General features: G+C 42.1%; 1 protein-coding gene across 3 annotated transcripts in view; it reads right to left on the bottom strand.

Moving 5' to 3' along the window:
- Positions 1 to 10,412: 10,412 nt before the first annotated feature.
- The window catches only part of SKI (SKI proto-oncogene), a 117,532-nt gene continuing 110,497 nt past the window's right edge, over positions 10,413 to 17,447 (bottom strand). For all 3 annotated transcript variants that reach the window (XM_063353642.1, XM_063353641.1, XM_063353643.1), the window contains one exon: positions 10,413 to 14,341. In XM_063353642.1, coding sequence (XP_063209712.1) covers positions 14,153 to 14,341 — 189 coding nt within the window. In that variant the 3' untranslated portion in view covers positions 10,413 to 14,152. The remainder of the gene's footprint in view (positions 14,342 to 17,447) is intronic.

Here is a 17,447-nt window from a genome sequence, read left to right on the forward strand (position 1 = left end):
TGGTTCATTCTTTTCCATGTAGCTGGCTATCTATCATATTTGACAGAAAAATTGCTATGACAAAATGCTAAAAGCTCTTGCTCTGGGCTATTTTTAATCTACTGTAGGTGAAAGATCAGAACGCATTTTTGGAAGATTTATCCCTTGTGCTGTGCTGGATAGGATAAATGGGAGTTGACAAACTACAGGATACAAGATTTAAACCATCGACCTCTGACATTAAGAGTCATCAGAACTGTATGTTATCACGTTTATGTTCAGGCGTTAAAGGCTTTGGTCTGGGGGAATCTCATAAATGCTTAGCAGAGGTACAGAAGCACAGTTCTTATTCAGACTTTAAGCTTTATTGTTGGTGATCAATAGTTAAATCTCTCAGGCCATTGTGGATTTTAGTGCAGAATATTTGTAAGCAATCTTTAAATCTTCGGGTTGTTTGTGCAGAATAACACATCTCTGTTTCTTGAAAAGGGCGTAGCTACTTAATGACAGTTCAGCTTGTGCAGACTCCTCATTTTTTTGCTGATCCTTTAATAGTCCAGTCTTTGAAACTACTTCCCAACTCTAGGATCTCTAACTGTGTCCATTTCTGAAACAAAAGCCCCGATAAAGCAAACAGGCTTTGGGATGTATGAAACACTGTTTTCAAATCAAGTACATACTTCAGTGTTCTGCTGAACTAAGCCCTGGATTTCTGCAGTGCATCATAATGCAAGAGAATAATAGGGGGAGGATGGATGCCTGCAGCTGCTCCTCTGCCTGTATGACAGATGTCATCTAAAACACTAGCAAGCCTTTGTAGAAAACAGGGAGGAGAGGAATGAAGAAGAGAGGGTGAAGCTGATGGAGTGGAAGGCAAGCTGAAAAGTGATGGCTAAAGGGAAGGACTGAGCTTACTGCAAGTTGAGGCACTGCTCTTGACAGTCACCAGGCTGGAACCTGTCCCACGTAGAAGATCACAGCATTTCATTGTCTGTTGTGGTCTTGAGATTTTTCAGGCACGTGTAGCTGACTGGCTGACCCTCCAAGCTCAGATATAGGCTCTATGCAATATTGGGTACTGTTCACCATGCAACGCATGCTTCCTAAATTATACTTCATTATGAGGGGCACATAACCAATTAGTATATGGATTTGTTCTGCATGTGGAAATCTTTTCTTGGGCTGAGGAAGTGTCATACAGAGACTTGGCTGACGAAAAAATGAAAACAGTTTAATCTTAAATTGTAATTGTCATCCTCTGGCTAATGATAAGCAATATTATGGCCTGCATATCAGCTGTAATTAAGCAGTAAGACACAACAAGGTGTATGTTACAGAGAGATAACACAGCGCTTAAGAGCCAGTGACCTGCAAAGCACATTATCTCCCAGCTGCACAAGCCCTACAGAGTTGGTTTGTACATATGTGGTAGCAAATCCACTGTCCTCTCTTCCCCCGCCTTCATTCTTCTTTTCAAGGTGCAAAAATTGTAAAGGATTTTCGTATTACTTTTTGTGTCATATGACTTTTTAAAAAGCTCCCTCTTTATATTAGTCAACTTCTGCACGTGTAATAAGCCAGCATGAAACATTGTAAGTTACCATTCACTGGAGTTCTGGGAAATTAGCATCACTTAAAATGAGGCTTTCAGTGTTTTGTTAGACAAGTAGGTATGGAGTATGCAGGGAAGGATTCTCACTGATGATCCAAACACTAAACTGACAGCAACTCTTCATTTGCTCCAAGGAAGATTTCATGTTTTCGAAGATAGCAGAGGGAGCTTCAAGCTAGAACACAGATGAAACTTGTTTCAAAGTGGAATTGATTTTTGGTTAGAATTATAGATTGGAAACGTGAAGCTTGTACTGTTCGTACTAAACATGAAAACCTTTCCTATCAAGGTACCGTTGCCCATGTAAATGTCCTATATAGACTGACCAAACTATGATGCTGCATGAGTGACTGAATTAAAACCAGGGCTGATAGCATGGTGCAAGCACTAAAAAAAATTACATATCAGGAAAATGAAGGGGATTAAAGTGTTTGAGTCCCATTTCTTTGAGGAGGAGAATGCATGGTTTCTGTTGTATACCGTAGGAATCCTAGTGTAAAACTCCTGTTGGAGGAAGAAACCCTGGTGAATGAGACCTTCCAGATAGTGCCAGGAAATGTAGAACAGGATCTGTTTTGCCCTGTTGAGTTGTCCCAGCGTGTTTCTCTGATCAGGGGAGAAGGTCTGCTAAAGGAAAGGGAGGTAGTGACAGGGAGAGGCATGTGACCCTTCCTTGTGGCATTCGCCTCTCTGAAGAAACGACTGGAAAGAGAGCCAAATGCAAGTATCTTTGTGCCAAGTTTTAATGGCATATTCGTGGTGCAGGATGGATGGGTATTTACAATCCTGGGCAGATATTGTGAATTTTTGAACAATTAGATACGCATTGTGAGGCTTATTCCTTATGTTATCCCTAATGAAACTTTGCAGGGCAAAAATCTTTGTTGTTGTTGATTAAATTTTCAGTTTAAGCACCAGGGACGTGGATCTACTGCCTCTTAGTATTGGGCAGCTACATATAATTGTACAAAATTAATATGAAATACAGTAGATCAAATTGCTTAATTTTGTTCCTATGTAACAGTCTGTCTCATTTATTTATTCATGTTATTTCTCCCCCCAGCCATACAAATTGAATTCCAGATATCAAATTAGAATGGCACTGTGATCTTTGTAAACAAACTACTGACAACTTTGTCTAGCAGAATGAGAAAAGCAGCAGTAAGCTAAGGCAAGAAGAGAAGTGTCTTATCTAATGTCTTTCAGCCAATAATTGCCAGAACAGAACATGTATTTTTTGATTTCCCAATTTTTTGGTAACGTTACCCGTTGAAATGGGTGGATACTTATTTAGCCAAAAGCAAGATTTCAGCAGCATGGAAGGACAGCCCTCTTGTAGCCTGAGTTGTACTCACATTGTCAGAAGCAGAGATAGGTTCTTAGGGTTTGAACGGCACTTAGCCCATCTGGACCCTGACTTCACTTGCATGCCCTAGATATTACTGTATTAAAAATATAAATAAATAAAGTTAGGCCTAATATAAGAACAGAGAGACAGGCAGAGGCAACAGAGACAGCTGTCTCTTCCTCCGAGTCCTTCTGCTGGGTGAGACTCTGTTTCTGATTACAGCTGTAGCACTGTAAATGCCTGCTAGATGTCTGGTGATAATCCATTCAAAGCAATTACAAGGCATCCGTCACCAGCAGGGTCTGAGCCACAGGCTTCTTATCTGGGAAAATTGATGGAAGAGAAGGGGGGAGTGAGGGAAGAAATCAATGCCTTTCACCAATGTTATCTGCCAAATTGAATTAAGCAGCATGGGATCCCTGCTTTACGCACTGTGAGAGTCAGAGCTTAAAGAATCTGTTTATAGTAAGCTCAGTTCATGGGCAAGGCAGGTGCTTTGCTTCCACTCGCTTGCTGTTTCTTGGGCATCCACTAATGTCAGTGGGACTCGTGTGCCGAAGGAGTTCAGAGGTTAAAAGCCTACAGAACCTTTAACCTAACAGCACCAGTTCCACTTGGGAGACTTGTCCCTGCTTGTGGTCTTAATGTATCCCTTTTTTTTTTTTTTTTTTTGGTGTAGCCAAAAGTATCTCATAACTCACCACATCCCAATTTTTACATGCAAAGGACTGTAAAGGAAGCAACTGTGATGTCATAAGCAAAGATACAGTAATTGCATACTTCAGAGGCAGTACTAGTAGAACTCTGTTGCTTAAAAATGACGCATGTGTTGAATCTTTTGGCAATGCAGTTGTGCTGCATAACATGTTATTCAGTACCGAGATCTACTGAAGGTCTTGAGTTCAGGGGCAGGGGCAACACCTACAGAGGTTTTGGTTGGGGTTTTTTAATACACAAGGAAATTTAGCTTATTGCTATGGGGTTTTGGTGTTTTCTTTCATTAGTATATCTGCTTCTCACTTCACTTACCTTACGGGTTAGAAAGGTAAGTAAAATAAATTTGACTTCTATGTCTAACTGGTTACTAATTTTGCAAAGCAATGTTGAAATCCAGGAGCTAGTTTTAGGAGTGCTTAACAGTATTACCATCTGTAAAACGACACTTGGCCTTACTGGGCTTGCAATCAACATTGCAAAGGCCAGCAGTACATCTGTGGAGATGTTTGGTAGGTGCTTTCTACTTGGTATATGAACAAATAAGAACATAGATCCATATATATGACAGCAGGGAGATTGTCACTTGGGATGCTACAAAAAAGCATCCATTTGTGTACTGGTTGAATCAGTTTAATCTGTGGGCTGTGTGGCCAACGGCTTTGTTAATGCATTGTGTAGTACGTGGTTTTATACCTTGGTCACATAAATGTAGGGGTTTAATGACACTTTTTGACAACTAGCCAATACAGGAGTTTCTGCAGCTCAAGAGCATCTGGTGATACAGGTCTTGGAACTGGCAGCACATGTAGCCACTCTCGTTTCATGAACTCAAAACATCATGTAGGTAAACCGGGTTTATAAATTTCTGTTTGTAAGCTTTCTTCCCAAGGCAACGATGATCACTCAAGCTTATAGTCTTTATGATGTTTACAGAAATGAGCAGATTTTGGAACAAATCTGTCCTCCTTTGAAGCAGTAAAACCTCATTTGCCTTTCACCCATGTAGGGTTCCTCTTGTCCTGCGGGTTTTTCTCTTACAGTTCATACACCTGGGAGATACGGGAGTAGTCATTTGGGCAAGTGGTAGACGGGCCAGGGCACTAGGATAGCTGGCTTAGAATGGGCTCTGGGGAAGTACTTAAAAGCAAGAAATTCTCAAGGTTCCAGATAATTCAGCAGATTCAGCAGAAAACAAATACAAAAGTAAATTCAAAAAGATGAGTCAGAAAACTCGCGGATGCTGTACAGGACAATTCACCTAAATCAGTTCAGTGCAGAGATCTGTGGAAACTTTTTTCCCTCCCAAATAAAAGTGTGTGGGAATTTGCATTGCAGTCAGGTATACTTAAAGTGCGCATAAGCCATCTAATAAAAATTCCACTGGAGTGTACGTCATACAGCTGTGTTTTATTATATTTGTGCTCTCTTCCTACTGACAGTGCCGTTATAACTGGATTACTCACATATCATCATTAACTCTGACACTCCTGGGTTTTTACTGCTTCCCTGGTTCCTATCATCTTCTGCAAGTTTTATCCCTTCCTTGCAGATGTGCCAAGATGTATTTCTTTAATATCTTTTCAGCAAATGAAGGTGGGAGCACGTAAAAAGTAGGGTTTGGATACCATGGGCAGTAACAAGGGCTCTCATAATTTCTGCCGAAAATCCCTATCAAACCTCCACTCTGCTACGTATGTGTTAAGTTTTCCCTTTGCTCCATCTGTTAGGTATAAATAAGGGGTGCTGCCTACAGCGGAATGGAAATGACTGAGGTGCAGCCCTGAGCTGTTGTTCAATCGTAGTTTTGATATTTTGTAGCTATTTCTTTGAGTTGTGCTCCATACAAGCACTGGCATTCCCTGTGTGTCCACCCCGTGGAGAGTGAGCGGCTCCAGGAGTGGGAGTGGGGGGGGAGGGGGTTTGGGGGGGGTTTTTGGTTGGGTATTTTTCCTGGTGGCTGAATAACATAAGCTGTTAAATAAGACATGAAGACTTTTTACTTCAGGCCTCAGGAAATCTGATTTTTGTTTCTGATCTCCAGCAGACAGTTCGAGCTTCAGTCAGTTCAGTTCACTTTGCCATTGATTTTTTTTTCCCCTCGTTCTTTGCTGTTCCTGTTCGGAATGAAGGTTGTTTGGGGTAGGAGCTGTAGCTCATTATTTGTGGAGAACTGAGCAGAAAGGGGAGTGGGGCCTCTATTAGACTTTTTAACTGTTTCCACTTTGTGAAATTAAGTTGAACTTAAGGGGTACTTAAGCATACCAAGTTCTATGAGTCAGGTTTCTGTGGGCATTGACAGCTTTAGCTGAACTCAGAGTATCAACTGATAATGTGAATGCATTTTTGGTTTTGGAGGTACTCAGAAGTGTTCGACTGAGTAGGTTCGTGTCTGATTCCTAGTGTTTTGGTTCTTGTATTAAGTAAATTAAAGTTATTCTGGCAGAATAACCGGAGTTTTCAAAACCCAGTTACCCCTTTAGTCATAACCACAAGACAGCTTGCCTGGTCTTTCTTACCAGTATGTGGTGTTGCACTCAGAGTTCCTTGGTGACAGAGTATATAATAATGTTTTCAGCCTCTGCTCTTAACACCTATCAATCCAAATCTGGTTTTCTATTTTGCTTCCGTACCAGGAACAGCATGAAAAGTCAGTCACTTTGAGAAGTAACACCAGGAGAGGTGGCTCATCTCTTCACAAAGTTCTGCTTTAGACATAGCCAGCTGCCTCAAATGGTGACAAGTGCTGTGTGTTCTAGTGTAACATGTTAGGCAGTAAGAATGTCTATGGAACTAAACAGTTCTTCATTAAGTCTTGTTTAATTGTTGAATTTGAAGCAACATCGAAGAATCTGCTTCATTCTCCCATTTTCACTCTCTGTAATTTGCCCTGTATTTTAGACAGCTCTGGTTTGTCTCTGCAAATGGGCGTTTCAGGCGCTACACGGATGAAGTTAAGAGGTAGCGATGGCCTCTGCGTGAACTGCAGCTGCATCGGTACAGGCATGATGCCAAAGAAAGACTATAAAAATCCAGAAAAGGTGAGGAAAACGGAGTAAAAGAAAAGTGCCCATATGAGTGTTTTGGACATCTCAATTTCTTGCTGCCCAGTAAGAAACTCTCTGACAGGCACCTGACTTAGTGCCTTCGGAAAATACGGCTTTTCTCAGTACGTCCCCAGCTGTCTCTTAGACTCGTGAACCACTTGTGAACACCTAATTTACAATGTCAAATTAAACTGGCGTCCTTGATACACAGCTGTAGCTGGCAGATTAGAAGCTCTGGGGTTTTTTGTGTGATATTTGGTTTTCTATATAAGCCAGCTAGAAAAAATAAAATTGATAGTAATTTTATGTGTCTTTTCAAGATTTGCCAAAATTGAACCCATAGCTCCGTGGGGATTGGTGACAGTCATCTCGAGTGCACAGCTCCCATCTGAAAGACTTGAGTTCAGGACAGGCAAATGAAATATAGTTTTTTGCTTTGTGTGTTTGTTCTTGTAATCTAGGTCAGATAAATGAAAGCTCCTAGAATGCCCAGTAGCCAGATAAATTTGGGATAGCTGAAAAGGGATAGTCCAAGAATAAAGAAGGTGTCCAGTAGGGCTGGATAGCTGGATTCAGGCATCAGAGATTCCACACGTCAGGCCAAGCCTTATTTCCAAGTTAGCCTCAGCTAACTTCAGAAGGAAACTAAACCAAACAAGGTTTACTCCCAGGTTCTTTTGAAAACTGCAGAAGTGGTGTGTCCTTCTGACCTGAGTTGGCAACTGGCACTGACCCAGGGCTGGGATAGGTGCGGTTCTGTCTGTAACGGCAAAACTACCACACGTTCTCTGGGGGAATCGTCATTCTCCCACCAGGAAGGGCTCCTTTGGGACAAACCATCCCTTTGCTGTTTCAGCACGGGGTGTCGAGTGAGCTTGAAGCCATTTTCATGGTGTGGAAAAATTTGTCTCTTGTCTTTGTCTCCTTGCATAATAATTTTGAAGTGTTCTTTTATCAGCGTGGGGGCAGTAGGGTCTGTATCTATGGGAATTTGGGTTGATTTACTGATTTGCAGTAGAATGGTAAATGAAGTTGAAATTTTTCCCTATGTTGCTAATTGAAAGGAATTCTACTATTTCAAGTTAAGAAAATGAGCTGGTAAATTCTTTACGGAGCTGGGAGTGTGGCTCCTGCCCCTTGTGACAGGAGAACAACTTCCTTTCTTTGAAGCCATTTTGCTCCAAAATGGGGTATTTCCAAAGATACGAAAAATTTGAAAGAAAACGCCAACGAGATGTGCTGACAGAAACACAGCTGGTCTGCCTGAAAGTGACTGGCAATCTGCTCTCTTCAGACCTACTTCTTTGTGTACAAAATCTGTGGAACAAAGTTACTTGAAGTGTATCACTTAAGTATATCAGAAAACGTAAAAGATTTATCAGCTGTATACTTTAACTACATAGAGGAAATTTATTTGAACTTTTGTTTTTAATTTTAGAAACCAAATCACAGTACCAGATGTACAAGTGAAAGGACGTGTATGAATTGACATGGGGGCACAAGATCTTTTTACAAGTGAACGAACGATATGGCCCCGCGTTTAGACTTAAAACCTTACTGGTTCCACTGGGTACCAAAAATGGGTGGAATCCCCATTTTGCTGGCATTTGGGGGTGGAAGTTACTAATGTAGTTGCATCCTGTTCTTTAAGGCTTTAAATGTGCCAAACATATGAGCGCAGGCTGAAAAAGCTGGCCAGCTTCTGTGCGCTCCTTGGCTGTACTGGTGAGTGTTGGCAGTTCCCAGTCAGGCAGGGGCGAGGGGAGAAGCAGCCCGTCGAGGCGTGACTCTGGGGTGAGCTGGGGGATGCAGCGAGAGCTTTCTGTCGGTGCGCCGGGCCGGGAGCATCTGACAGATCTCACCTTCCATGGAGCGGCAGCGGCTCAGCCCGGCTCTGCCACTGCTGATGCCCAGGTGGCAGAAACAGGAAATAAACCAAGCCCTTAGAAAGCACGGCGGCAATGACTCAGAAATACGAGTAGAGATTTATTTCTTTTTAAGCTGTCCGCTCATTCTCTGGCTTTTCCAGTGTTTTACAAGGGCATGTTAAGAAATGTACCAGAGCTGTGGAAATTCTGCAGCCATTTCTCAGAAAACCATGAGAGAATTACTTTAACATATGTTTCCATCTTCTGCTTTTTGCATTTTTCCTCTCTTGTATTTCTTTTTCTTTGACTTGGTACAAATTTTTATATGCTTACAATTCTCACTATTCAAAAGAAATTTCACTCCGTTGTTAGAATTTCCCCACAAAGGGCTGTGCATCGTTTCCGATTAAATTCCTTTCTCCCCACAACACTGTCAGGTGCAGCCCTGAAACCGCCCGGCGCTTTAGTGGAGCCTTGGAGAGGCCTCGGGGAAGCCACGTGAGGAAGGTGCTGTTTCCAGCCTCAGGTCGTTAAGTGCTAAGGCATTTTTTGGTTTTGGCATGCCAGAAAAGATAAAAGATGGCAGGAAATGACAGTATGGAGGGTTCTGTGTGTGCATGCGTGTTGCAGAGTTTCTCTAAGTTTGTGGTGTTTAACTTAAAGTCCTTCTGGCAGCCCCGACCCCTCCAGCAGAGGTGCCTGGTGCTTCCTCAGACACCTGCACGTCTCCGACGCTTTACCTGGCCTGAACAACTCAGCCACAGCTGCGAGCACACAAAACTCAAAAAACATCCCATATCTATTTATTTTTTTCTGGACAAACAATTTTATTTTAGGTAATGCGTCTATACACTGTACATTCAGTCACTGTGGTATATAAGCATAGCTATTTTCATACATAATCTCATAAAGTCCTTTATTTTACAATATTATCTGCTTCAAGGGGAGGGGATGTGGAAAAGGGGGTGGAAAAGGACTATCAAGGTACACAGCGAAATAGATAAATATGCCAAGCTTTTTTCTTATTTTTTTTTAAATCAGGCATTTATAAACAAGAAAGCATACATTACTTACATAAAAATAGTTCTAGAATAGTAGAGTAAGTCATAATATTGTCATTAGCAGCAGCATAGGAGAGACCAGGATAACAAAAATGTGCTGAAATGCTATTGGCTATTATAAATGTAAAGATTTATTTTTCTTCAATTGAAAAAATGTCATTTCTGTGAATTCTTTTGATTAAAAAAAAAAAAAAAGAAACAACCAAACCAACAAAAAACTTCTCTCTAAAACACATGGACTGATGAGAGGGCAGAATGGAAAGAAAATCTACCTTTTGGTAATAAAATACTTTACAGTGAAAATAAGGACAATTCAAATGCAAATGATGGAGAAAGGTTAACCCACATTAAAACTTGCAAAAAGATTTTGTTTTGTTTTTCCTAACGACAGCAAAGGTTCTTCTTAGTTAAAAACACAACTCATAAAACAAGACAACTACCAGGTAAGAAAGTTTTGAAAAAGTAAACACCATATACACTTATAATACAACAGTGTAAAATGAAAAAAAGTATTTACATGTTGAATTTACTTTTAACTTTTTTTTTTTTTACATTGGCTAGTTCTGTTTGAAAAGCAGAATATTATGTATACTAGTTAGCTGCTCCATAGATATGAATGTTATTGCTGTTGGTTTTTTTTTTCCCTTCGTTAAGTCTTCTTTCAGTAATAGAAACAATGAGTAATTAAACTGAATATACAAGTATTAAGTAATATATTTTTAAGTACAGGGAGAGTCAACAGCCTGTATGTGAAACACCTCTTCTCCCTTTTAACTTCTTAAAGGAAACTAAAGAGCAGATGAAATGAGAAGATGTGACTCTGTAATTCCTACACTCACGGGCCGGAGTGCGACTGGAATGCAGCAGGGACTCCACAGTAAGTCGAAACAAAAGCAATTCCGCCTGACGGGGCCACTACGGATTGTTTCAGGTGTTGCAGACACAGAAATTACACACAGAACTCCCACACCTCGAGCACCTTCACTAACATTTTTTTTCTCTGAAGATTCCCACAGTTTTGACAGCCCTTTTCTAAACTTAGTGTCTCTGTGTCTGTCTTCTGGCAATTTTAAAATTAATTACATGCACAGGAATGCTGAATTAGAAACAAATTATATACTCTGCAGAAATATTTCATATTTTATTGTTAAAGCGTATTTAGGAAAGACAAAATTATTTAAGATAGACTCCTATCCTTTAAACCTCTCCCATTGATTAACGGCTGGTGTAGAACCTTTTTCCCAGTCTTCTTGCACCTTCTTTATTCGTCCTGATTTAAAACCTTAATTGACAGAACCATTTTTATTGGGATGTTTTCACTCCCGTGATCAAATACTATTGAGTCTTAACCTCGACCATTGTGAAGTTCATTTGCCGTATATTACGCTTTATAGAACGACCGTAGTGCCCAGCAAAAGAAGAAACCACGGCGCTGTGACAATAGTTGTGATTCCATTTTGGAGGCTTCTTTCTTGCAAATGTTACCCCATTTACGCATGAAGCAGAGGTGATGCTGGGTGTTTGACACGACTATCTACTATCGATAAGACTATTTTCTGTTCTATTTTTTTTCCTTTGGAAAAAAATGCAGATTTCATGAATTTTGGAGGATAAAAGCATCATACGCACAGAAGCCACTGTGCCAGCGAACGCGCGTGCTTCCCAGGGCACACAGGAAAGAAAAACCAGGTCGTGTGCCACAGGTAAGTGGGACACTTTTCCTGTGAAAAACCAGAGCTCCGCATGGTGCCGGTTTTTGCTGAGTCATAAGGGGATGGGCACAATCAAAGAGCAGAGAAAAAAACCCAAACAAACAAAATTTCAAAAGTAAGGCTTCAAAGAAGCTGGCAGTGGGGGTGGGAATAGGGTTGTTCTATGTGTAATTTCTTGACGTGGCAGCACAGCACATGAGACACTTGAAATGCACAATGATCAACTGAAGCTAAAATTATTTAGTTTCCCTTGAAGAAATAAGTGAATAATACAGATCTGGAAATCATAAGGCTGAGAACATTTTTATGCATACTGCATAACAAAATAAACCCTTTACATAAGACAGTAATAATGCCCATTAATGAATATACGTATGGCAGAGATTTTAATTCCATGCATATGATTTAATAATTGCAGAAAAAAACATACAAAGAAGAAAAAAAAACACATTAAAAAAACCTGCTTAAGCATAATCAAAATTCCTTTTGCATTGCACTTTAGAAGAGGAGATCTGCCTCTGGACTCGGTCTCCAGCATCCCAAACACACAGGGGCACGGCCCTGCAGAAACGGCCACTTTCCTCTGATTGACTTGGTACAACTGGTTCTTGCTCCCAACAGTTTGACATTGTCCCAGTAATTCTACTCCTTTCATATTTCTTCTTTTTGTACCTAAAACGTATATATGAACTTCTTTGTTAATGCTCACAGTTATTATAATGGTTATTATAATGGTTTCAAGCAAACAGCTCTTGTTTAAAAAAAAAAATAATCTCTCTAATGTACTGTAAGTAAATACTGTAATTTTAGGATTGGAAGCCGCTTTCTGTCTACTGGGAAATAATTTTTAAGCTTATGTAGTTTGCATTAATGTCCAAAAGCAAATAAAGATTACTGGAAATACGTTTCTTCGTTTAGAATAACTTCTGTGTATGATGATGCATAGGGTTTTCTTTTTTTTTTTTCTTTTTATTCTTTAAGGTAAAAAAAGTGTCAGCATTGCCTATATAAGATGCTGAGAGGAAAAATGAGCTGGAAGGCACGTCTGCAGCCCCAGATCAAATTTTCACTTCATGCTGATAAGCGTGAGTGTGTCAGAGGTGAGTGTTTACGGGTGAAAATCACTTTTCTCTTGTTCAGTAAAGCACCAACTTTATTTGTCGAGCACTTGCGGGAGCATCTCTGCTGCTTCCCAGCTCCGGGGGATACAAAGCCACGCCAAACCGGTGTCAGACTCAACCAGCAGCGCACTGGTCTGGCAAATCCAGAGTTGGTGGCATTCTATACCTGCGGAATCCTCATTTTGCATAAACGCAAATGCTGATGCAAGGTGTCACACGGTGGAAAACCAGGTTGACGATTTTCCCATCTGCTAGGCAGGGTAGAATCTAGAATGCTCAACTTGTAAACTTTAGAAATATGGAATAAAATGCAGAGTAAGATTCTGACAAAGTGCAGTTTTTAAAAAACAAAACAAAACAAAACAACAACAACAACAATAACACCAACAACAAGACAAAGTGATGGCATGCTGCATTTTTATTCCGGGGCTGCGGCTTGGATCCCAAAATTAAAGTAATTTCTTTTTTTAAAAACAAAAAAGTTTTTTTTTAAAAAAGATGTAGGCTTATTCACAGCAGCAAAAATGTTGGTTTTCTTTTCTGTAGTATCCGACAATGTGATGTTGCACTCTCCTTGGGCACAGAAATCCTGACTGACAGTTCATAATAAAAGCAGGTAAATACTGAATTTATGGGAAGATGGTGCAACAAAGATGAGTTTTCCAGAAAACACAAAGCTGAAGTAAAGATTTCAGAATGACTTCAAAACGCGTATGTCTTCTGCTTTATTTCTCAACTGACTTAACAGATCATGAATTTCCTTCCTTTATTTCCTTCTTTCTTTTCCTAAAGCTGAAGTGCTCTTGGATGAAGTGAGTCTTTTGAACACAGCGATTAACGAAGACGTCTTCGGAAGAGCTGGCGTGGTCTGTCTGCACAGGCCGAAGTCTGTAAGGCTGCTCTGTAACGTCTTCTCTTCCCATCCCCGCTCCCACCCACCCCTTTACAGTCCCGCGTCTTCCTTTCGTCTTGTGTTCAGGCCAGGAAATGAAGAGAATTCTTTCTAAGGAAAAAATCAACTTTGAAAAGCACTCTGAAATTCTCATACAACCACGTGACGGGATTAAAACTGCGATGGCTTCCTAGATGGCTGGAAAACTGCTAATGAAATGGCATCATCACCAGAGGGCTTCTACGTTAAGAATCCCAAAGCCTGTAACAAGTCATTAAAAATTGTGCATCGAAGATTTTTTTTTGTTTTGCTTTTAAAGGTTCATTATAAAAATCTTGTTAATTTTTTAATACCAAGTCTGTGTAATGAATTCTTTTAAATAGCTTATAAGAAAAGTTTGTTTATTTTTGAATTCCAAAATGTTCCAACAGGCAGAAGGGCAACACAAAAACACTGCCATGCTCGCCTTTTACGCTGATTTTAGTTGGACGATGCTGCTTGCTTGGAGTTTGCCGGTAGAAAATTTGCTGTGGACTTAAAAGTATTTTGTTTATAAACACTTTGTGTTTTATAGGCACAGTAAGATGTTGTGCTATATGGATTGGAAAAAAAAGAGGCGTAATTCAGTGCTTCTGTTATAAAGAGTAACATTTGCCTTCCGACTAATAAGAATCCATATTCAGAGATCTGTGTGCCAAGACACAACTACTCACACATGCACTTACACGCGTCCCCACCCCTCCTCCCTTACTGTGCACACTCTCGTTCTGAAGGTGTGTCAGACGCTGCGGTGGCTGCTCAGTTCTCGAGGCTGCTCGCTGTGCTCTCGCTGCTGGGCTGGCTGCTGGATTTAGGCCACAGTTGTTCCTGAAGTTCCTTGACTACTTTTTCCAAGTGTTCCCGAGCCTCTCTTTCATGCATCAGGTCAGCTCGGAGCTGCTCCCTGTCAGCCTCCGCGTGCTGAAGCTTAACCTGCAGATCCTCAATCTAGAGAAAAGCAGAGGAAGAAACATCATGAACTATTTTAATGTTTCAGTTCCATTGTGTGTTTGTAGCCTGTAAGACAGACAAAGTGAGAGGAGGAATAAAACAGCATGTACTTCAGACTTGAGACTATAAAGGTTGAGGTGAGGAAGGAATTCCCTTTTCCCTATTATTTTTGCGCACGCTGCTGTACAATTGTGCAAGTGCATTGCATGAACTGTTTAGCTTTGACTTTCTCAAATATTTCTGGTGGCTTAAGTTGCAGAAAGGAGGCTGAAAAACAGAGTAGTCAGGAGTGCCTTAGTGCAACGGAGCTCTGGTGACTGTACTTCTTAAGCCATTACTCTCATTTCTTTACACAGACAGCACTTCAGCAAACTGAACCACACGCTAAGTTTGCGCGGGTAATTTACTCTCGGATCTTTTACAACGGTTCTTAAGAGGAGAGACCAGGAACAGCCCCAGTCACCTTTGGAATAGCCCGTGTCTCCGCGATAGAGTAATGTCCAACAAGAGCCAGTGCAGTACCCTCCCCTACACAAGAACCTTTATATCCTGCACTTTAAAATGTGCAGAAGCGTGGGGAGGCAAGGCGGGCACAGTGCAGATGGCAAGGGGATTGTGAACATGGATGCGAGAACTGGGCCACAGGGAGCCCTCTGAGCGAGCAGAAACTCTCCGAGCAACAGTGGGAATTAGCACCATTTCACCTGGTAGGTAGCGGCTGGCCTGGGGAGGGAAGCAAGGGGACTGCGCAGGTCCTAAAGCATCATAACTTTGCACAGAAATGCACTTAAAGAAATAAATGCTCCAAATAGCTGTAGAGAAGCTCACATGCTGAGCTCTAACAGTCTTTTTCCAACTTACAGCAAGAGACACAGATGGCCTCAGCCTCCCCGAAGGCCTCAGCAGTCAGTCAATCATCCTAGTTTTCACTTACTGATACCAAAGGCAGAGAAAAGCCCCGGTATTCAGGGGTGTAAACATTAGAAAAACTGCACTGGCTTGAAAGATACCATTTCAGGCCACAAACAGACAAGCGGTTATCAAAGCCTGTTATTTAACAAAGGGAAGGCAAACTCATATGTTCTGGGCTCAAATGAAGGCTACCCCATCACCCCATCCATGTTCAGCTCTCAGGCTCAAGGTGGGAAGAAAGGCAGGCCCAAAACCACACGGATACTCAATTAAGCATCGAGTACTTTAAGCTTACACAAAGACAGTCAACCCTGAAGTGGTTATTTCCTCTCTTGCTTGCCTGATGCTTGCTCGGACTCAGCCTGTCTAGAGAATTGTAGTTTCCTCAAAAATAAGAAGTAACGAATACAACCGAAGTGACCGACTGTGTGTGTGCACTCCAAATTAAAGAGACAAGGATGGATAAAGCGTAATTTTAGAATTTCTTACACGACTTAAGAACTTAAGTTATATTGATGTCTTGTAAAATTCAGGCTTTGAAGTTACTTGATAGAAAAATACCTGGAGTGCCACGCAGAAATCTGTGAGGTAGTTGCTAAATAAAGCAGTTCCAGACTCCAAGGAGGGAATTTATTAGGAGACTGAAAATCTACATTGTCAAAAACTGTCACGTGTCTCACAGACCGGGGCGGACACACCTGCAGCGTTGCAACGCGCCGGTTGGTCCGGATGGGTCCGCAGGGGTTTACTTTTAGCTGCACTTGCTCTTGCCTTGCCTTTTTTCCCCTCAAGTGGAAGTCAACTGCCGGCACCGCCCAGCGCAGCAGCGCTCGCTCTGCTTCTGTTTAGTCTGGACACCTCTTATCAGCGAGACATCCTGCGATGCTCGGAGGAAGCCCACATCATTTCCTGCTGCGGGGCTCCCGGGCAGACATGGCTCATACTGGTACAAGCGCACCACTCCCCTTCCCGTTATTGAGCCTGGCCTTAGAAGAATTTCTGATTGCTGTTGCTTTTTGTTTTCCTTCCCCTCCCCCCTTAAAGTAACCACACCAAATAGCTGCAGCTCACGCTTCAGGCCTAACAACACGTTTGCGTGTGTGTTTAACAACACGCGCGGCAGGAAAGCTGCTGTAGTAAACACGGTGTAGAAGTGTTGCCGGTACCATTACTGCAGGTGTGTCACAACCTGCAAGTCAATCTTGCGGCTGTGTGACACCTTTGTGGCATTTGCATGTAAGTGATACAGCTCTGCTGCAGGAGTTTAAATTTAGGCAAGCGTGCCTCATTTTTCAGGGCCCTTCTGCTGCCAGCGCCTGCTGACCCTTGCCTTTTACTTCCACATTCCTGGGGCAGGCTCGGTGCTGGGGCCGGTGGTGGGCAGGGGGTGTTTAGGTGGGAGCGGGGCAGGGCAAGCCCCCGGGCAGGCGGGCAGCGGAAGGGAAGGAGCCTGCAGGAGAGGGGCTGGCTCTATAGAGCCCCTCTCTCTAGCGCGGGGGGGCGAGGGGGTTAAATCGGGCGTGGGACCGTGCCCTGCGATAGGAACTGCATTACTGTGCAACTGGGATTGTTTTATTGGAGGAAGGGGAAGGCAGGGCAGGCAATGGATTCCTCTCCAGGGCTGTTTCTCACGGAACGCCAGGAGCTGCCATGCTGCTTGGGGCTCGGCGTGTTAATGCCGGGTCATTTGAGGGGGCCTGGAGGAGTGGACGGCCTTGCGTTCCATGTGCCCTGCGACACCAACGCGACACCACGACTTAAGGATGTGCAGCCTGAGCTCTTGGATCGCTTGGCTTTGGATGGTTTAAATAAACTTCAAAATCTTTTATTACAAAAGAATCTGATGCGGAGAGGGCGGGGAGAGATTTTTTAGTTCTAAAGCTTAAAGCATAGATGTTGCTTGTAACAGCACGTTCCTGCATTCCTAGAACTTCCATTGAGATGAAACTGGAAGTCTTTTCTTAGACCTGACAGTGTGCTCTTCTTCTGCTTTACAACTGTAAACATCACGCCTTGCCAGCCCTGCAGTTTGCTCACTGACGGGCCTTGGTTTTTTCTCCTGTTTTAAATAGTTCCTGTAGGTCGAGGGCAATTTCAAGGAACAGCACCACTATTAGAGAAAATGGCTCTGCCTAATATTCCGGTATTGAAATGGATCCCTGTGCACTGAGAGTGCCAACAGAGCATTAGT

Source organism: Chroicocephalus ridibundus, chromosome 16 (genome assembly GCF_963924245.1).
Source record: "Chroicocephalus ridibundus chromosome 16, bChrRid1.1, whole genome shotgun sequence".
Taxonomy (NCBI): Eukaryota; Metazoa; Chordata; class Aves; order Charadriiformes; family Laridae; genus Chroicocephalus; species Chroicocephalus ridibundus.